This window comes from Lichenostomus cassidix, chromosome 2 (genome assembly GCF_008360975.1).
Source record: "Lichenostomus cassidix isolate B80296 chromosome 2, HeHo_3.0, whole genome shotgun sequence".
In the NCBI taxonomy this organism is placed as follows: Eukaryota; Metazoa; Chordata; class Aves; order Passeriformes; family Meliphagidae; genus Lichenostomus; species Lichenostomus cassidix.
The window spans coordinates 144066767-144082487 of NC_139482.1; the positions used below are offsets into that span (position 1 = coordinate 144066767).

Consider the following 15721-nt stretch of genomic DNA (forward strand, 5'->3'; position numbering starts at 1 on the left):
TGTTTTTCTTATGTGACATTTTTTCTTAGTCTGAGTCTTACACTGAGTTATGTCACAGATATCTATGAGTATAATTCCTTAAGAGTTGGCGGTAACAATTTTATTTTATTGAAATTTTAATAGGACAAAGGGCACTTTCTTTGCTAAGATGTGAGTCAAAACTAAGAGAGTTGGAAACTCTCCAGGAGGACTTTAGGAACACAACCCTTTTCTCCTATTTATTTCAGGAAAAAAACCTGAAGTGTGTTTGTAAATTAGCTTTGTCTTATTATACATTTTTATGCTGTTTCTTTTTGTTGTTTAAATGCTTGACAATTCTATCAAAGTTGCTTTGAGCATAACATAAGCCAAATGAATGAAAGGTCTAGATTTATAGCTGACTGGCAGCTCAAGACTTCATTTCTAATAATCTATATCAAGAATCTGATATCCCAGAGTTTTCCAGTATCCCTGGGGGAAGGAAAGAGCAGTGCAAGCATTGGGCAGTGATCACTGTGACAGTTTTTGGGCTTAGTGTAGTGAGAGCAGAGGCTCCTCTTTGGATGAGATCCCAGCAGAATCACTTCAGTGAGTTGCTCTTTAACCTGGATTTTGCAACAGAAGCCCAAGTCCAGTTAGAGGTGAGACCAGGTTCCAAATTCAACATGCAGGAGAAAGGGATTAATTTTTTTCCTGATTTAGGGATACAAAGTTTAGTCCCAGTGGTAACACTGAGATCAGAGATTTTGGTTGAAACCTGTTCTCTAGTTTCCTATGTTGTTAAAATATATTAATGCCTGAAAGAAGTTCAGTGTGGTGTCTTGTCTCCCTTGTAGGGTCAGACTGAACCTCTATATGATTTTGTCAACGTGGCCTGTGGCTGAAGTGATAAGTCTCTCCACGAGTTACAGAGACTCGTGACACGAGTCACAGAAAATGTGATTCTTCACCAATGATTTTTACTGTTCCTTGTGCCCTTTTGTCAATCTAATGTGTGAAACAAAAGGCAATTTTTCTTGCTTAAAATGCGATAGGAGACACAGATGTTTCTTTCACATTGTGACTAAAACTACAAAAACCGGAGAATGCTTTGAAAAGCTTAATTTGTTTCTTTTTAAACCTTAATTGCCTAATTAGCATCCCTCATTCATTGCATTTTGTCTTTAGGCATGGATTGTTCGTTTCACTTTAATTTCTGCTGTTGTTCAATAAGTATTATGCTTTTTGCATGTGTTGGAAACTGTCTTTAAAATGTATCAGGCACTCTTGTGTATTAAATAACATGCTTATGAAAGGAGGATTCTGACTGATCCAGGATTTTTTACATTCTGTAATTGATTTTAGGTATGTGTTTTACCCAGAGTAATTGCCTTGATAGGTACTTGGAGGAAAACTTCAGTCTCACAGTTGTATCATCCCAGACCTTCCCATTGGACTATTTACAGCAGATGAAGAAAGATATAATAGTTTTTCTACTAGCTGTCTTTTTAGTCTATTATAATTTCGTTGCTCCCATGAGTTTAATTAATTTACATTCTGGTGTGTTGGCCAGAACAGAAATTCATCATATGGGCTGTGGTGAGAGTGGCCAATATTCCATTATTGTTTCTCTCTCATGGAAGCTTAAACTGCTGTCAAGATGCTGGGAAAGAACAGCAATGGAGTTTTGCACCTTGTCAAAGTCCCAAAATATACATTTGATAGTGTTTTGAAGGAAATCTACATCTGGAAAACAGCTGTGAAATAACAAGTGGAGGTATTGTGGTGCAAATATGTCTGTGACTCCTCTGCTTTAATGTTCATTTGAATGCTCTGGAAGGAAAGACAGTATTCCATGACATCCCAGAAGACAAAGAATTTTCTTTGTAAAATGCAACAGATCAGTTGCTCCTGATTATTTTGAAAAGGATATAGATACGGACTAAGAACATCACTGAGAACATATTTTTGTTTTGTATTTGGGTTGTCATGTATACAACTATTGACTTTTAATCCAGCCATTACTGTTTAGTTTGGAGGTCCTTAGCAAAAATTTCTTTACCAGCAATGCTGAATGAAAGTATTACCATATGGTGGATTTCTGTGTGATGCTTTTGGTGTTTTTGCTCCTCGGAGCTTTCTTCTTTCTGATTGTAGAGTTAGCAGTTACTCTTTTTGTGGCTTGTGTTCCTTTGTTTCCTTTAACAACTTATCCACCTGCATTATCTTATTACAAATGGATTTGACAGCTGGAAATCAGACCTGGACTTAGTGTTTCCAAAAAGCTTCATGTGCACTAATTCGAGAACAGGTTGAAGTTATCTGAGAAAACAGCTCAGAGCCTCTATTCCTGTCATTGATGAGTTTAGTGATCACTTAAGGAGTGTTTACTTTGTTATACCTTTTAAAAATACATATATTAAGAGCCTGAAGCCTATGGCAAGTCTACCAGTGCTATAAATCTATATATATATTTATACATTATGGATATATATATATATACACACACACACACATATACACCCACACATATGTGTGCAAATGCCAGAACTGGTTGAATTCCAGAGGAGTAATAAGGTGATTGTTCTCTTTGCAGTTGTTTGTCCTCCAGGCAGTTATTTCCAGGACGATGAATGCATTCCCTGCCCTCTTGGCTACTATCAGTATCAGACAGGACATTCCTTCTGTATCAAGTGTCCTGTGGGCAAAACTACCAACTCCTATGGGGCAAGCAGCGCTGATCACTGTAAGTTGGACTCATTTTTTCCATATCCTTTATATTCTGGCTTCAAATAACTAATGATTTTTTCTTTATTCATCGGTAGGTTTTTTTAAAAAATAAAATCCTCCCTCTGGGGGTTTTTGGATGAATATGATCCCTTCTGCATACATTCAAAAGCGTTTCACAAAGTACAAACTGTCTGGTGTTTTGACCAAAAATGCATGAGAAACAAGTGGTCAGTTTCATCCAGGATGTTGTGGTTCCTCTAGATGTGTTCAGTGTCCTCAGTGTGAATAATATCTCGGTGTTCAGTATCAGTGAGAATCTTCTCATGCAGCTCACTAATTGTCACTTTCATGAACACTAAAATAGTCTTGTTTTGTTCAGCTCTTTCCCCTGCAAATACAAATACTTCTCACAAAGCAACTATTGAAATGTTCACTGAAGTTGATGACTTCAGCTTAAATGACTTGGTTTTTTTTTCAGGCAGTTCTATGCAGAAAATCAGTTAGTAGGTCCAAATTCAGTTTTGTCTACAGAATTATCTTACATAAAAATAAGATAAAAATAAGAGTAGCAAGAATGGGCTTCTTGGGAATGTCCTTGAGTATATGGTCTACTTTGTTCTCTTTCAACATATTTGATCTCTTAGGTGGGACAAATCCCCCATTTTTATTGAAATGCTTCCTGACATCAATTAGCTTTTGCCTACAGTTGTCATTCTTTTCCATGTGTGTTCCCTGTGTAGGTATTGGATTTGTGTCCTTAAAAGTTTGCTCCTTAGCATTTAAAAACTTGCAATTTTCTTTACTTAACCTGCTCCCTGCCTGATATCCACTTTACCTCTGTGCTTTACCTATGTTTCCCTCAGTGCCAGACCTCTCCAAAAGGCCAGGTTACACATTACCTTCCTATTTTGTTTCATTCCCTGCTGTCTTCTTGCAGAGTCTGAAGAGTTTTTCTGAATTAATTAGTGTGATAGCTCTTGTTGTTGCTCCACAGATCCACTGCAGCAGGCACGGAACAAACCTGGATGAAAACAGTTCCTTCTTTGTACTTTCCTTTACAGTACTGGAAATAGATCAACAGAGATTTGATCCATGACAGACAATCCAAAACATATTTGAAACACAAATTGAAGTAGCAACAAAGCACTGACACTACCATGTTCTGCAGCATGATACACCATGCATATCATAGCTTAATTTTCAGTGCAGTCTCTGCTGTGCTAAGGGGATTTTGTCCTACAGCATTGAAATTTTGTCCTACTGCACTAGCAGGACCAGTGACTGCACAGGAGTTTCCCTTTGAAAATCAGAAAATGTTTTTACTGCACTGGATCAGGTTGCCCAAGGAGGTTGTTGAGACTTTGGAGATAGTAAAAACCCTCTGAAGGTGGTCCTGGGCATCCAGCTCTAGGTGGCCCTGATCAGGGGACTCTGGCCTGATGACCTCCAGAGGTCCTGTCCAACCTCTGCCATTCTGTGAAACTCAGTGACAGCATTATCAAAGCTCCTTTTTTTCTTCTCTTGCTCACTTGTCACAGGTGTGACACCCTGCCAGAGCAATGAGCAGGGCCTGCAGTGTGAGGAAAATGGTCAATATAGACCTTCCCAGCAGGACCCTGACACCAAGAAATCCTTCTGTGTCGAGAGCTTTGGAGCAGCACTAGACTGGACTGAAACAGAGGATCTCCTTACAGATGACCAGTGCCTGGGTAAGTGGCAGAGGGATAATTTGGATATGTTTTGACCCTACATAGGGGTCAAAAACCTCCTTATGAAGAGACTAATCACTCCACAGCTTAGGGAGATGCACTGTCCCATAGTTACTCAGTCTCCCATACTTGTATCCTCTGCCTTAAGCCACATTCCTCCTTTCTTTTACATTTCTTGACTACACTGGGGAAGATATTTCTGGTAAGGGAAGAGAGAGAAGCAGGTTTTCTGCACTCTCAGATGGCTGCCAGCTTTTGATGAGTGCTGACCTTATGCTCTCTGCTTGGAAACCCAAAAGAATAATGAGATGGCTAATGAGAAAGAAGCAGAATTATTAATTTCTTTGTAAAAATATCCCGCACCAGTATATTCATGGGAAATAGACTATTTTCAGCAATGACCTCACAGCCACAATATAAAATCACCCTCTGTGCTTCTTCTGTAAGGTGTCTGACTTGGGGAACAAATCCTGGCAGGCTGGGGGAGGTTATTTCTGCTTGAACACAGCTGTGAAATGCTGGTTCTCAAGGATGAAAAACTTGAAAAACAAAGAAAGTCATCTATCAAACAGTCCCCAGACAGCCTGCAGTAAGGTCTAATTACACCTCTCAGCCTCAAAGCTTTTGCTTTTTCACTGAAGTTTTTATATGCTCATCATATGATTGGTATTGAATTTAATGGAATATTCTGTTTAGAAACTGATGTCATGGTGTTCTTTGAATTAGACACTGTCTTATGGCAAGTGTGATCAGTGGCAGGAGTGTGAAAAGTAAAGCCCTCAGTTGAGAAGAGGTTGCAAAACTATCTTCAGTTAAAATAGCTCTTTATTTCCTCTGAGCATACTCAGAGACTGATCACAGTTATGGAAACAAGATGTAAGTCTCTGTCACTCTCAGTCATGGGGAAGTTGGGATGTTTGTCTGGGCAGAAGACTCAGGAGCTTAATTCTCCTGTTACCATGAGCCTTCCTGCTTGGGCATTTCTGCCTCTGTCCAGGATGAAGCAGCTGTAGATATCTGTATTGGTTTTGGGAATCATGCTAGAACATATCACTACAAATATTTATGACTGTTGAAAATTCAAGGTTTAAAAACCCAGCAACAATGTATCATAGAATCATAGAATGGTTTATGAGACCATCTAGTTCCAGCACCCCTGCCATGAGCAGGGATGTCCCCTAAAAAATCAAGTTGCTCAGAACCCCATGAACACCTAAGAAATCTGTTGGTTTGCTTGGGATTTTTTAACAATAATTTCATGGCTAATTTAATTTTTTTTTTCTTTGAAGATCATGCTGCATTTCCAGAAAGCATAATTTGAAGTGAAACAGTTTATTTCTACTTTTATTTTTCCCCCTCCCCCTAGTATTTCGCTCAATTTAATTCAGCAAGACAGTAGGGGCTGAAGGCTGATCTTGCTCTGACAAGAGGCTGGCAATAGGGAAGGGTCAGCAAAACCCATCTGGTCTTTGGTTTTTAAACTGTCAGTCAGAAGAAGAATTGCCTTGCATGAATGCAGAGGAATAAGCTGTAACAACCATTGCTCATTATTATTGTTCTCTCTCTTGTTGTATTTTAGGCCACTTCACATTTACACTTAACATGTATTACTTAATTTTTATTATCTGGTGGTTGGGACTAGATGATCTTCAATGTCCTTTCCAACTCAAACCATTCTATGATTCTATGTAGTTACAGCATCAGAAGGACCTAGAGCTTTACTCTAGTCATAAGTGAGATAGAGAATTTCTGCTCTGAACAAGGCCTGTGAACTGACTTTATGACTGCATTTTTTACCTTTCTTTGTATTAAAAACCCTTAAAATTCGAGACTCTAAAAAATGCAGTTTTTACATTATTTTTGCACTGTTTTCAGTTTACTGATTCATTACACTTTCTATCTTTTCTCTACTTTTCTCTCATGTTATTGTATTCAATACATATTGTATTCAGTAATTCTGTATTCAGTAATATGAGAGAAAAATAGAGAAAAAAGATTTTCTCTTGAAAATGGAGGCGGGAGATGAAGCCAGAATTAGAGGGGAAATCAGAAGAAAAGAAAAATATTTGAAAATGTAGTTTTTAAATTTGAATATTGGAATAGAAATGAGGGTAGTTTTTAACCAGGCATCACTACAAGTTGCAGATGCAGAAGAGGTTCAGTTTTGTGCAGAAGTTAGATAATGTATTTTGTATTTTGGTGTCCTGTATTTCTAGGAAGGAAAAAACTTTCACTTATGCTTACACCATAACTCTTCCCTGTCCCTATCCAAGTTGGAGTGCAAGGATTTTCTTGTGCTAAGCATTTGACAAACCCTTGTGAGTTTTTTCTGAGCAGAAATGATGGTTTTATCAAAAGCACCTGCTGACTCAGCCCTGACAGCAGTGGACATTTGCTTCTGAGTTAGCCCTGACTGTTTTGCTGTAAGAGTATGAACAATTATTTCAGGAACTTATCCCTGACTTTTATTTTGTGGTTTATCCAGACATTTCAGGGAGAGAGGGCTGTGATCCTCCAGCTGGACTTCTGCACCCATGAGCTCAGTGGGGAGAGGGGCTGAGCTTCCAACTCTTCTGTGTGCAGATGTGTCCCACAGCTGGGATCACACCAGAGCTCCTGCTTTTACCTCTTTTAGTTCTAGACCAGGTGTTGGCTGCAAGGAGCCCAAGGTTTGCCTGCAATTGGGGCCCTTGGAGAAATGGTGTCACCAAGGGATGATAAGTCATCACATTCTTCTCTTAATCACAGAGTGGCTTGGGTTGGAAGGGATCTTAAAGATCCTCTACTCCCAGCTCCCCTGCCATAGGCAGGGATGATGTGCTGTGCTCACTCAAATATCCTGGTGTGTGAACCTGTGCTCACTCAAATATCCTGCTGTGTGAACCTGTGCACACACTGTGCCAAACCCTTGGGAATGCAGAGCAGGGTGGTGGTGGCACCATGTGTCCCTTCACCAGTCCATAATCCTCTTCAAGGCACAGCCAGGGCCAAACCCTCTGCACCTTGGATCAGATTCCTCACCCCATTTAGTGACCTTTTGGGTTGGCATCTCTAGACGCCATGAGGTTTTCCCATTGTGTGAACAGTGCTGCTTGTCAGACTCCTCCCTCAGAGGGAGCAGATAAAAGGGTTTGGTGGGTAAAGTGACAGTTGTGTGTTAAAAGAGGAATGAAGGAGTAATAAAGCAGCAGCAGGACATCCTACCCTGGATGTAGCCCTGGGCCTGAAGTCAGTGGAGATCAGGCTGTTGTGTTTCTGGAAACAAGTGATAAGGCTCCTGGATTTCCTGTCTAACCAAGTGCTGTTGGAGCTGGCTCTTGTTTCTGTGACTGTTTTGTAGGAAGTTGGTTCCCCCTTTGATTCAATCACTGGTTCAATGCCATGAACAAGTAATGAGAGATGGCAGGTTGGCTGCTGGAAGAGAAGCCTCACTGGAAAGGAAAACTGCAGCCCACTCCTGGCTAACTGTTTTTTAAAAGCTCTTGTGACGCTTTTTTTTTTCAAAGCAGAAATTCTACCTTCACTCCAGCTGTCTCCTGCATTATCTGTGAGGTTATGGCACATCATTTAATGAGCAAACCTCTCTCCCCACAGAATTCTTCAAGCTTTATTTCTACCTAGTCTTTGTCTGTTTGTAGCATAGGAACTGATAATGCTATCTGGTTGAGGTTTTTTGTTGTCTTTACTTTAGTGCTCAGAAAATTTGAAAGAGTTCCTGCCTCCAGCCTGATTTATGGATCAGAAGAAGCTCAAATTCTTCAGTCTCAGTCATTCAGGGGAGACCTGCAAAGTACATATTTTCAGTGCATTTCAGGTGAGAAAACAGAAAAACTGTTGAGACAATGACAACCATCATGGAAAATAATAATCTTTTATATTACGAGTTTATAGTTAAGTTCCTACATGAAGCTACATGTTCTGCAGCTCGGCACCATTTCACTGCAAGATATTTACAACTTTTGGTGATCTTGGTTCAGGGGAGAGATTGATGTTTCTTTCAGAAAAGATGTTTCTTTCATAAAAGCCTTCTGATTTTACATACTGCTTCAGACAAGTCATCTGACTTAAAAGCCAGTTGGTATAGTTTGCAATATGGATGAAAACTGAGATTTAAACCAGGAAACATTCATCAGACTCTGCAGATGTGCAGACAAAAGAAGGATTAAGTGTTCAGGACACATGAAAACCTAGCTTTTACCTCTTCACAAATTACCTGATTGGCACATAAAATGGGAATATTCATCCTTGCTGACGTCAGAAGGGTATTATAAGGAGTGCAGAGATATTCCTCTGCCAAGTCTTACAGTCTATATACTATATTGCATCTGGTTTAAATTGGTTCAGAATCACCTAAAACTGAGAAGAATCACCACACTGCTTTCTGGGTGCTTTGAGTCATTCTCATGTTGAGTCACCAAATGCTCAGGCTCTGAGGGGAGGCAGAGGGCATATATTCAAAGTAAAAAAACCCTGGCAGTAATAACACAGATGTTTGTAAGGCACATATCAAAATTCTGACAAATCAGTGGCTTTGTGTCACATCATGGTTTAGCTGGAGCAATCACTCTCATGCTAAGAATTGAATATGTGAAGATTTTTATGTGTTACTAAAATGATCTTCCTGCACTAGCTCATCCTGGCTGTATACTGTAAAATTTTTTGCACCTTTCCCTGGAAATGGACACCTCCAAAAGCAAGACACTGAACTGAGAGAGCCTGAGAATGAACCTGAGGAGGAAATCATGCCCCTTTAACAACCAATCTGATCCTGTACTCATAGCTGTATTTTCTTTGTAAGTTATGTAAATGGCAGCACTACTACAAAATATTACTGCTGGAGGGCTCATTGAGGGATGAGGGTTAACCTTTCCCTCTCTTAGTCCCTATAAGTTCAGATAGCTGAGCTTACATTTCTGCTGATGTTGCAGTCTAAGTTGGTTGATTTTATTCTGAAGACATTTGGAAAGCATTTCACCTATGCTATGAGCAGAGCTAGGGGAGCAAGTTAATGGTGAATGTGTAAAGGCAGAAGATCTTCAGCCACTCCTAAATCTGGAGGGGGTGGCTGTTTCTCCCTCACAATGGCCAGGGGATTGCTGCAGGGGCAGCCAGCATGGTTGAAGAGTTTAATATTTCCCTCCTTCCTGTCACTCCCATATCTGTCACAACCTCTTTGCCATGGGGTTACTCTATCAGGAAGATGTGATGTGCTGGCAAAGTGGTTCATGGGAGTCCTGCCTTGGGCGAAATTATCCAGCAGCCTTTAAATATTTGGGTGCATGGTTAGACCTGTCTCAGATGTTTATATCATCAGGTGATAAACAACTTTTTGCGTGAATTTAGTTCAATTTAAAATCCTTAACCCTCTACTAAAATAGTTGAGTACTAAAGTTCATCTGGCTAAATTCATGTGCTTTCAGTCTGATAGACATGGCAATCTAGGTAAGTGGTTGTAAGCAGGGGAATTTGTAGCAAACATTTTGCATGTGAAGTGCTAGGAAACCTAAAGTTTATTTCCTGTTTTTCAGGCTGTGAGAGGGAAGGTACCTGTGGCTTTGCAGCTGTAACTCCTGCTGGTGCTGAAGTGCTGTGTGAATTCTACAGTGCTGCTGAAGTCAATTTCAACTGCACCACCTCTGGATTGGTAACAATGATCATATTTTAAAATATATCTTTGTCATAATGCTGTGTGTTCAATCTAAGGAGAGAAGATCACAGGAGAAAAGCAGGTTGTTACCTGACCCCTTGGACATTGCTCTGTCCTACGGCAGTAATAAATCCCTGCAGCTGGTAAAGAAGATACTCCCAGATGTTTCCAAAAATAACATCTGAATGGCTCAGTGTTTGATTGAAACATCACACAAAACTGTTGTTCCTCAAACATGCTGAGCTCCTGAAGTTAGGATATCAGGTTAATTTAAAAAGTGGCTTAATCCAGATAGCCCAAACTAGAAGTAGCCAGGTTGGTCATCAGATCACCTGAAACAGTCATACTGTCTGAATCCCTTCCTCCAGCCCAGGGTTTGAACTCTGTGCTCTTTATCACTGTATTATTTTCCTGTTCTCCACTTTTAAACAGCAATGTTGCATTGAGGAGCTGAGATCTCAGTTTGATAAAGTAAAAAATGTCTGTATTAGAATAAAAAATCTCCTCTTGGAGTTGTGGTGGTGATAACTTTTGTGTATGCTCATTCCTCCCCATGAGTTTCTTAACAAAGAAAATTTATTTTAGGAGAGGAAATCAATTAGGTTGTATTTATTTTGGTTGCCTGTTTTCTGTCTCAGGTGCAAGGTGTTCTGGGGAACCCTGCTGCCACTAGCATCAGTGGCCTCAGCTGCCTGCTTCGTGTCAGGAGCCCAGAGGGAGCTGCACTGATGGTCTATCTGAAGAAAGGTACCAGATGTGAATCACTCACATAAATCTGACTCTGTGCCCAAGCTGGTAGTTACTTCTGTAGAGGATCATGGCTAAATGTGGGGAGCATCTTTGATTAAGAAGGCAAAATACTTTTCAAAACTCGACATTTAGTGACAGCCCAGAAACCTCAGCAAGTCTTCCCTTCATGTCTTGTTCCCTAGAAATTAGGAATACAGCTTTTGTAAGTAATTTTGATGGTTTTTGTCAGCAACTACTCCCATAAAAACTCAAATTCTATTCAAGGTATTTTCCTATCCTGCTCTGTTGTGTTACAATTTCTCTTCATTAAGCAGTTTATTATTTGAATATGTAAAGCATTATTAATGACCAGCTTGTACATAATTTAACAGTTCACATTACTTTTGATTGGGAATTGTTCTACTAATATACCAGCCGAAGAATAGCCTGCCCCAATGAAACCCAAAGTGATTCTGCCCAACAAATGAATGTATAAGATAAATTTTATTTATTTATTTATTCATAAAGTGTGTGACTTACACTTTATGGAGTGTGACTGATAGCACTGCCTGTCCCATCCAGTGTGTGTGACCAGCTCTAAGCCTCATATAAAATTGGAAACAAGATAACCAAATGCTGCAGGATTTGAGTCTAAACTCTCTACTCACTGCGTTCTTTGTACTTCTAGCCAAACCTCTGAGTCACTATTTATTAATATTAATAAAAATAAAGACCTAAGATCACCTGAAAAAAACATGAGTCCCCTAAGCTTGTTGCAATCAGTGTAATCTTGTTGATACCAGATCTATTCTAGTTTTCTAGATCCAAAATTCTATGAATCATGCCCTTCCAGTCAGCAGATGCCTTCATTGCAGATGCAATTATGCTGGGCAAATTACACATTTTACTTTTTTGATGAGATATATTTGTTTCATTTGTATCTGGGAATTACTGATGCAGTGCTCAAAAATGGAATATTGCCAACGTTACTGCACACATCAATTTAGGAGCTCTTTGCTGGCAATACATTATGACCAACTACTCAGGTATAATGGCACCAAATCATTTGGTGATCCTATCTTGCTTCTGACACTCAAAGTCCAGAAAAGGACTTTTAAAACTGAGTTTTGCTCATAAAACTTTCAACCAGCTCCAGTCTGCAGACAGTTCAAAAGCATTTCTTGAGCTCCCCTTGAGCTTCTTCCTCATTCTTTCTACCCAGGACAGGAATTTAACTCCTCTGGACTCAAGGCCTTTGAGAGGACTGCCTTTCAGAATGTGCTGTCTGGTGTGTACCTCTCCCTGGTGCTCCTGGCAGGTAGCACATCCCAGACTGATGCTCAGCTGCTCTGCAGGCAGGAGTGCAGCCGGGATTCCTGCTGTGATGGATTCATCCTGAGCCAGTTCCCTCTGGATGGAGGTACTGCCTGACTGCAAAGGAGAGAATTCTGCTGTAGGAAAACAATGCTGAATGAGTAGAGGTCATTGTTGGACTCAGTACACCTACCTGTACATCATACCTGTGGCAGCAGCCTGTCTCTATGTCACTGAAACTCTTTTGCTGTTGTCAGGATTTGAGAAATGCCCAAGACTTGGTCTGGAACAGTGAAGAGCTGAGGTAGCAATCTGCTCTTGGAACGAAGTGGACATTTTGAAGGGATAAGCCTGACAGGGTTCCAGAAGCATTTGAACAATGCTCTTGGGATCATGGAGTGAATCTTGGGGTTGTCCTGTGTAGGGCCAGGAATGGGATTCAGTGATCTTTATGGGTTGTTTCCAACTCAGCCTATTCTCTGTTTGTGTGACATCTCCATCTGGATGAGATAAATTGTTGTGAAATCACCTTTCTCTGTACTCAGCACAGCTTGGTTGCCAGAGGTTGGTGCCTTTCAGCTGATGCAGGAACTAAAGGTGCCTCCAGACAGAGCTCTTGTAGAGCAAATGAAAATCAGTTCCCTTTTAATAGCAGGGAAGCAGGATGCTGAACAGAACTATGTTATATTAGTGCATGCAGAAGTGCTATAATCTCCCAGGTCTGGGAGTCCAGCTAGGAGAGCAAGTGGGAGTGGGATGGATGGAGTCTGGCAGAGGTAGGACTTTGGCAGAACCAAATTTTTGCCAGCAAGTTTAAGCACTTTATGTCAGTGCTTACTTTTTGCAGTTTAGCTTCAAGCTCACGTGGTATTGATTTTCACCTTGGAGATGCATTTCCTGTAGGAAATGTGAAGTTGTAGATGACATGCTTCAAGTATTTAAAGAGGTTTCTGTTGACAGCCAGGAGTTGGACTTAATAATTCTTGTGGGTCCCTTGCAGCTCAGGATATTCTATAATTCTGTGAAATCCAGGCATGTGATAGTGGCTGCTATGTGACAAGTACTTCTCCAGTTTGGAGTGGAAACCGATCCTAGATTTAAGAAAATCTGTGAAAATCTGTCACAAATTATCTGTGAAAATTGTCAAGAAAATATTTCCAAAAATGTAGTCTCTGTTTAAGCATCTCATATATATTTTATTTTTTTTTGCTTCGAAGCATTCTAGGTGATCTTGTAAAGTCCATTTTTCTATACATTTACCATCAGATTTTGGGTTCTCTGTACTTGTGAATGTAAAAGGTAAATGTTGTAGAGCTCTCTGTTTAGTTGGTGAGACCGATTTGGATTTTTGGGCTGGTACTGCAGTTCACTACTACAGAGCAGTATTAAATGCATTACTTGGACTTCAGCATTTGGCTTAAATTAAAAAAAAAAAAAAAAAAAAAAGAGGAAGAATGGAAAGGTAGCATATTCAATATCTGGTGTACCCAGTCCATAAAAACAAACTAGAAAGGGCATTGTAAAACCTTAGAAATGCCTGAGCTGTGACAAGTGCAAAGCAAGAGCTGAGCATTGTCTACAAGTTATGGGAACAGACTTCAGGGCACAAGGCCTTAAACATGCTGGTCCTTCAATTCTCATCACAGTGCTGGGGATGACTGAAATCAGGCATCAATTCAGGAAAAAATTGCAGTAAAAATACAAAAGTGGGATTTTTTTGTTGTTTGGTTTTTTGTCTTTTTTTTTTTTTTTTGGTTCAGAACCTGAGATTATAAAACCATCAAAGGATTGGATATGTCTCTGTGGTGCTATAAAGTACTGAGAACATGGTTGGGTATTATCAGATAATAGTAACATTTTATTAGGTGATAATAGTATGTGCTTGAAATCACTGAAAAACAGGCTACAGACGTTTAGTTTGGTTATGAGTAGCTAACCTTAGCACTCCAGTTTGAACATATGGCTCTGATTTGCTTTTTTGGGGGTTTTTTTGGTAGCAATACTGAAGGGTACCTCTCTCAATGGTGTCATTGAGGCTCAGTTGGCACTTAGAGAAGGTATCAGAGGGCCTGGGTGAAGAGCATTGGTGGAGTGATGCAGCTGTGTCTCTGCCTGCCCCAGGTACCATCCTGTGCAGTTTGCTGAGCTCCCCAGATGTGCTGATCTGCAGTGCCAAGGGCTGGAGTCCAACACCAACCTCAGCCATGGGTGGGATGTGTAATGATGTGAGCTACAACGACAAGGAGAAGAGATTTTCCTTCACTCTGGGTGGACAAGTGTTCACTGGAAGTATGTCAATGTATTACCTCACTTTACCTTAATTCCTTTAATTGTTGTATAGACTCTGCCTTATTCACCAGCCTGATCTTGGACTCCAGTGCTGTTTTCAAGTCAGTCCATATCACAAGAGAATAAGAATTCTCTGACAGGATGCATTGTTAGATAGATGGACCTCTCACATTTTGACACGTGAGCACTAATGAAAGTTGAGACTGTGTTTAGTGTGTCACTCTGTAATACTTCCAGCATTTAATTCTGGCAGATCTAAGCCAATAATCTGAAAGAAAGGTAAAGTCTGGAGCAAAGATAAAAAGGGAGATGCCCAGAGCTGCATGGTAAAAGCAATGATGGCAAATTGAGTAGTTTGCCTGGACCCAGACTAGCCCCATGACACCTGGGACATTCTTCCTTAGAGTTTTGTATTGTAAGTAAGGTGATGCATAGTCTAGTGATGTGTTTTCTATGCAATTTCTGAGCATGTAAAAATATCTGTTTAATTTAAATGGCTATTCTAACAAAATCTTTTCCTTTTTAGCTTCTCAGCTGATGGAAGAGGCAGAAAGAAATTTTACTACCTTTCAGGAAGTTTACCTGTGGAGAGGTAATTTATCTCACAGAATTTCTTGCAAAAACTTATGATGAACTGTAGGAAGTGGCAGCTGTCTATTCTATAAGGGAAGTGTCCTTGTCACTTCATTCTATGCTGTCCACATTGAAGCACTACTCAAAATTCTATTTTGGCAGGGATGTGTAATGTGGAGTAATTCCACTGTTAGTTTCATGAAATTTGGGTAAATTTTTGTGTCTGAGAACATAATTTATAACTTGTAATACCCTTGAAAATGATATAATGAAGCCACAATGCACTTTGCTTTAGATTTTCCCCAGGGCTCTGTAGAGGTGGTTTTACTCATTCTTAGTTCAAGAGCTGGTGGAACTACCAAGGGAGTTTTCCTGGTGGTGCACTTTATATATTTGTTAAAATTTGGAAACTAAGGATTGTCTTGTCTTGTGAAAGAAAGGTAAAGGGAATTACTCTTCTCTTTGATTCCTGTTTCATTCCAGACTCTGATATGGTCACCCGGAATATGTCTGTGTGTGAAGCTGCTGCTTTGAGGACAGAAAATGATCTCGTGTTATCAGGTATTAGAGCAATAGCAGGCAGAGAAGGCAGCAGAAGAGAGCAGAAAGGGTGTGCAGAATTTAACCAGAAAATATAATAGTTTTTTTAATATATATATATATTCATTATGGTATAGGTATTGTAAAGGCCAGAGGATTTCTCTTAAGAAGGAAGCCTTATACAGGTTTTGAGAAACAAGTACAAAATGCAGGCCTGGCTTTATGATTTTTA

At 39.9% G+C, this 15721-nt stretch overlaps 1 protein-coding gene across 1 annotated transcript in view; it reads left to right on the plus strand.

Annotated features, from left to right (window-relative positions):
• The window catches only part of TG (thyroglobulin), a 148188-nt gene that overhangs the window by 35117 nt on the left and 97350 nt on the right, over positions 1 to 15721 (plus strand). The window contains exons 21-29 of the mRNA XM_085049856.1: positions 2555 to 2704; positions 4227 to 4397; positions 8089 to 8211; positions 9926 to 10041; positions 10683 to 10791; positions 11996 to 12193; positions 14209 to 14376; positions 14903 to 14968; positions 15433 to 15510. Of these exons, the coding sequence (XP_084905982.1) occupies positions 2555 to 2704; positions 4227 to 4397; positions 8089 to 8211; positions 9926 to 10041; positions 10683 to 10791; positions 11996 to 12193; positions 14209 to 14376; positions 14903 to 14968; positions 15433 to 15510 (1179 nt within the window). The remainder of the gene's footprint in view (positions 1 to 2554; positions 2705 to 4226; positions 4398 to 8088; positions 8212 to 9925; positions 10042 to 10682; positions 10792 to 11995; positions 12194 to 14208; positions 14377 to 14902; positions 14969 to 15432; positions 15511 to 15721) is intronic.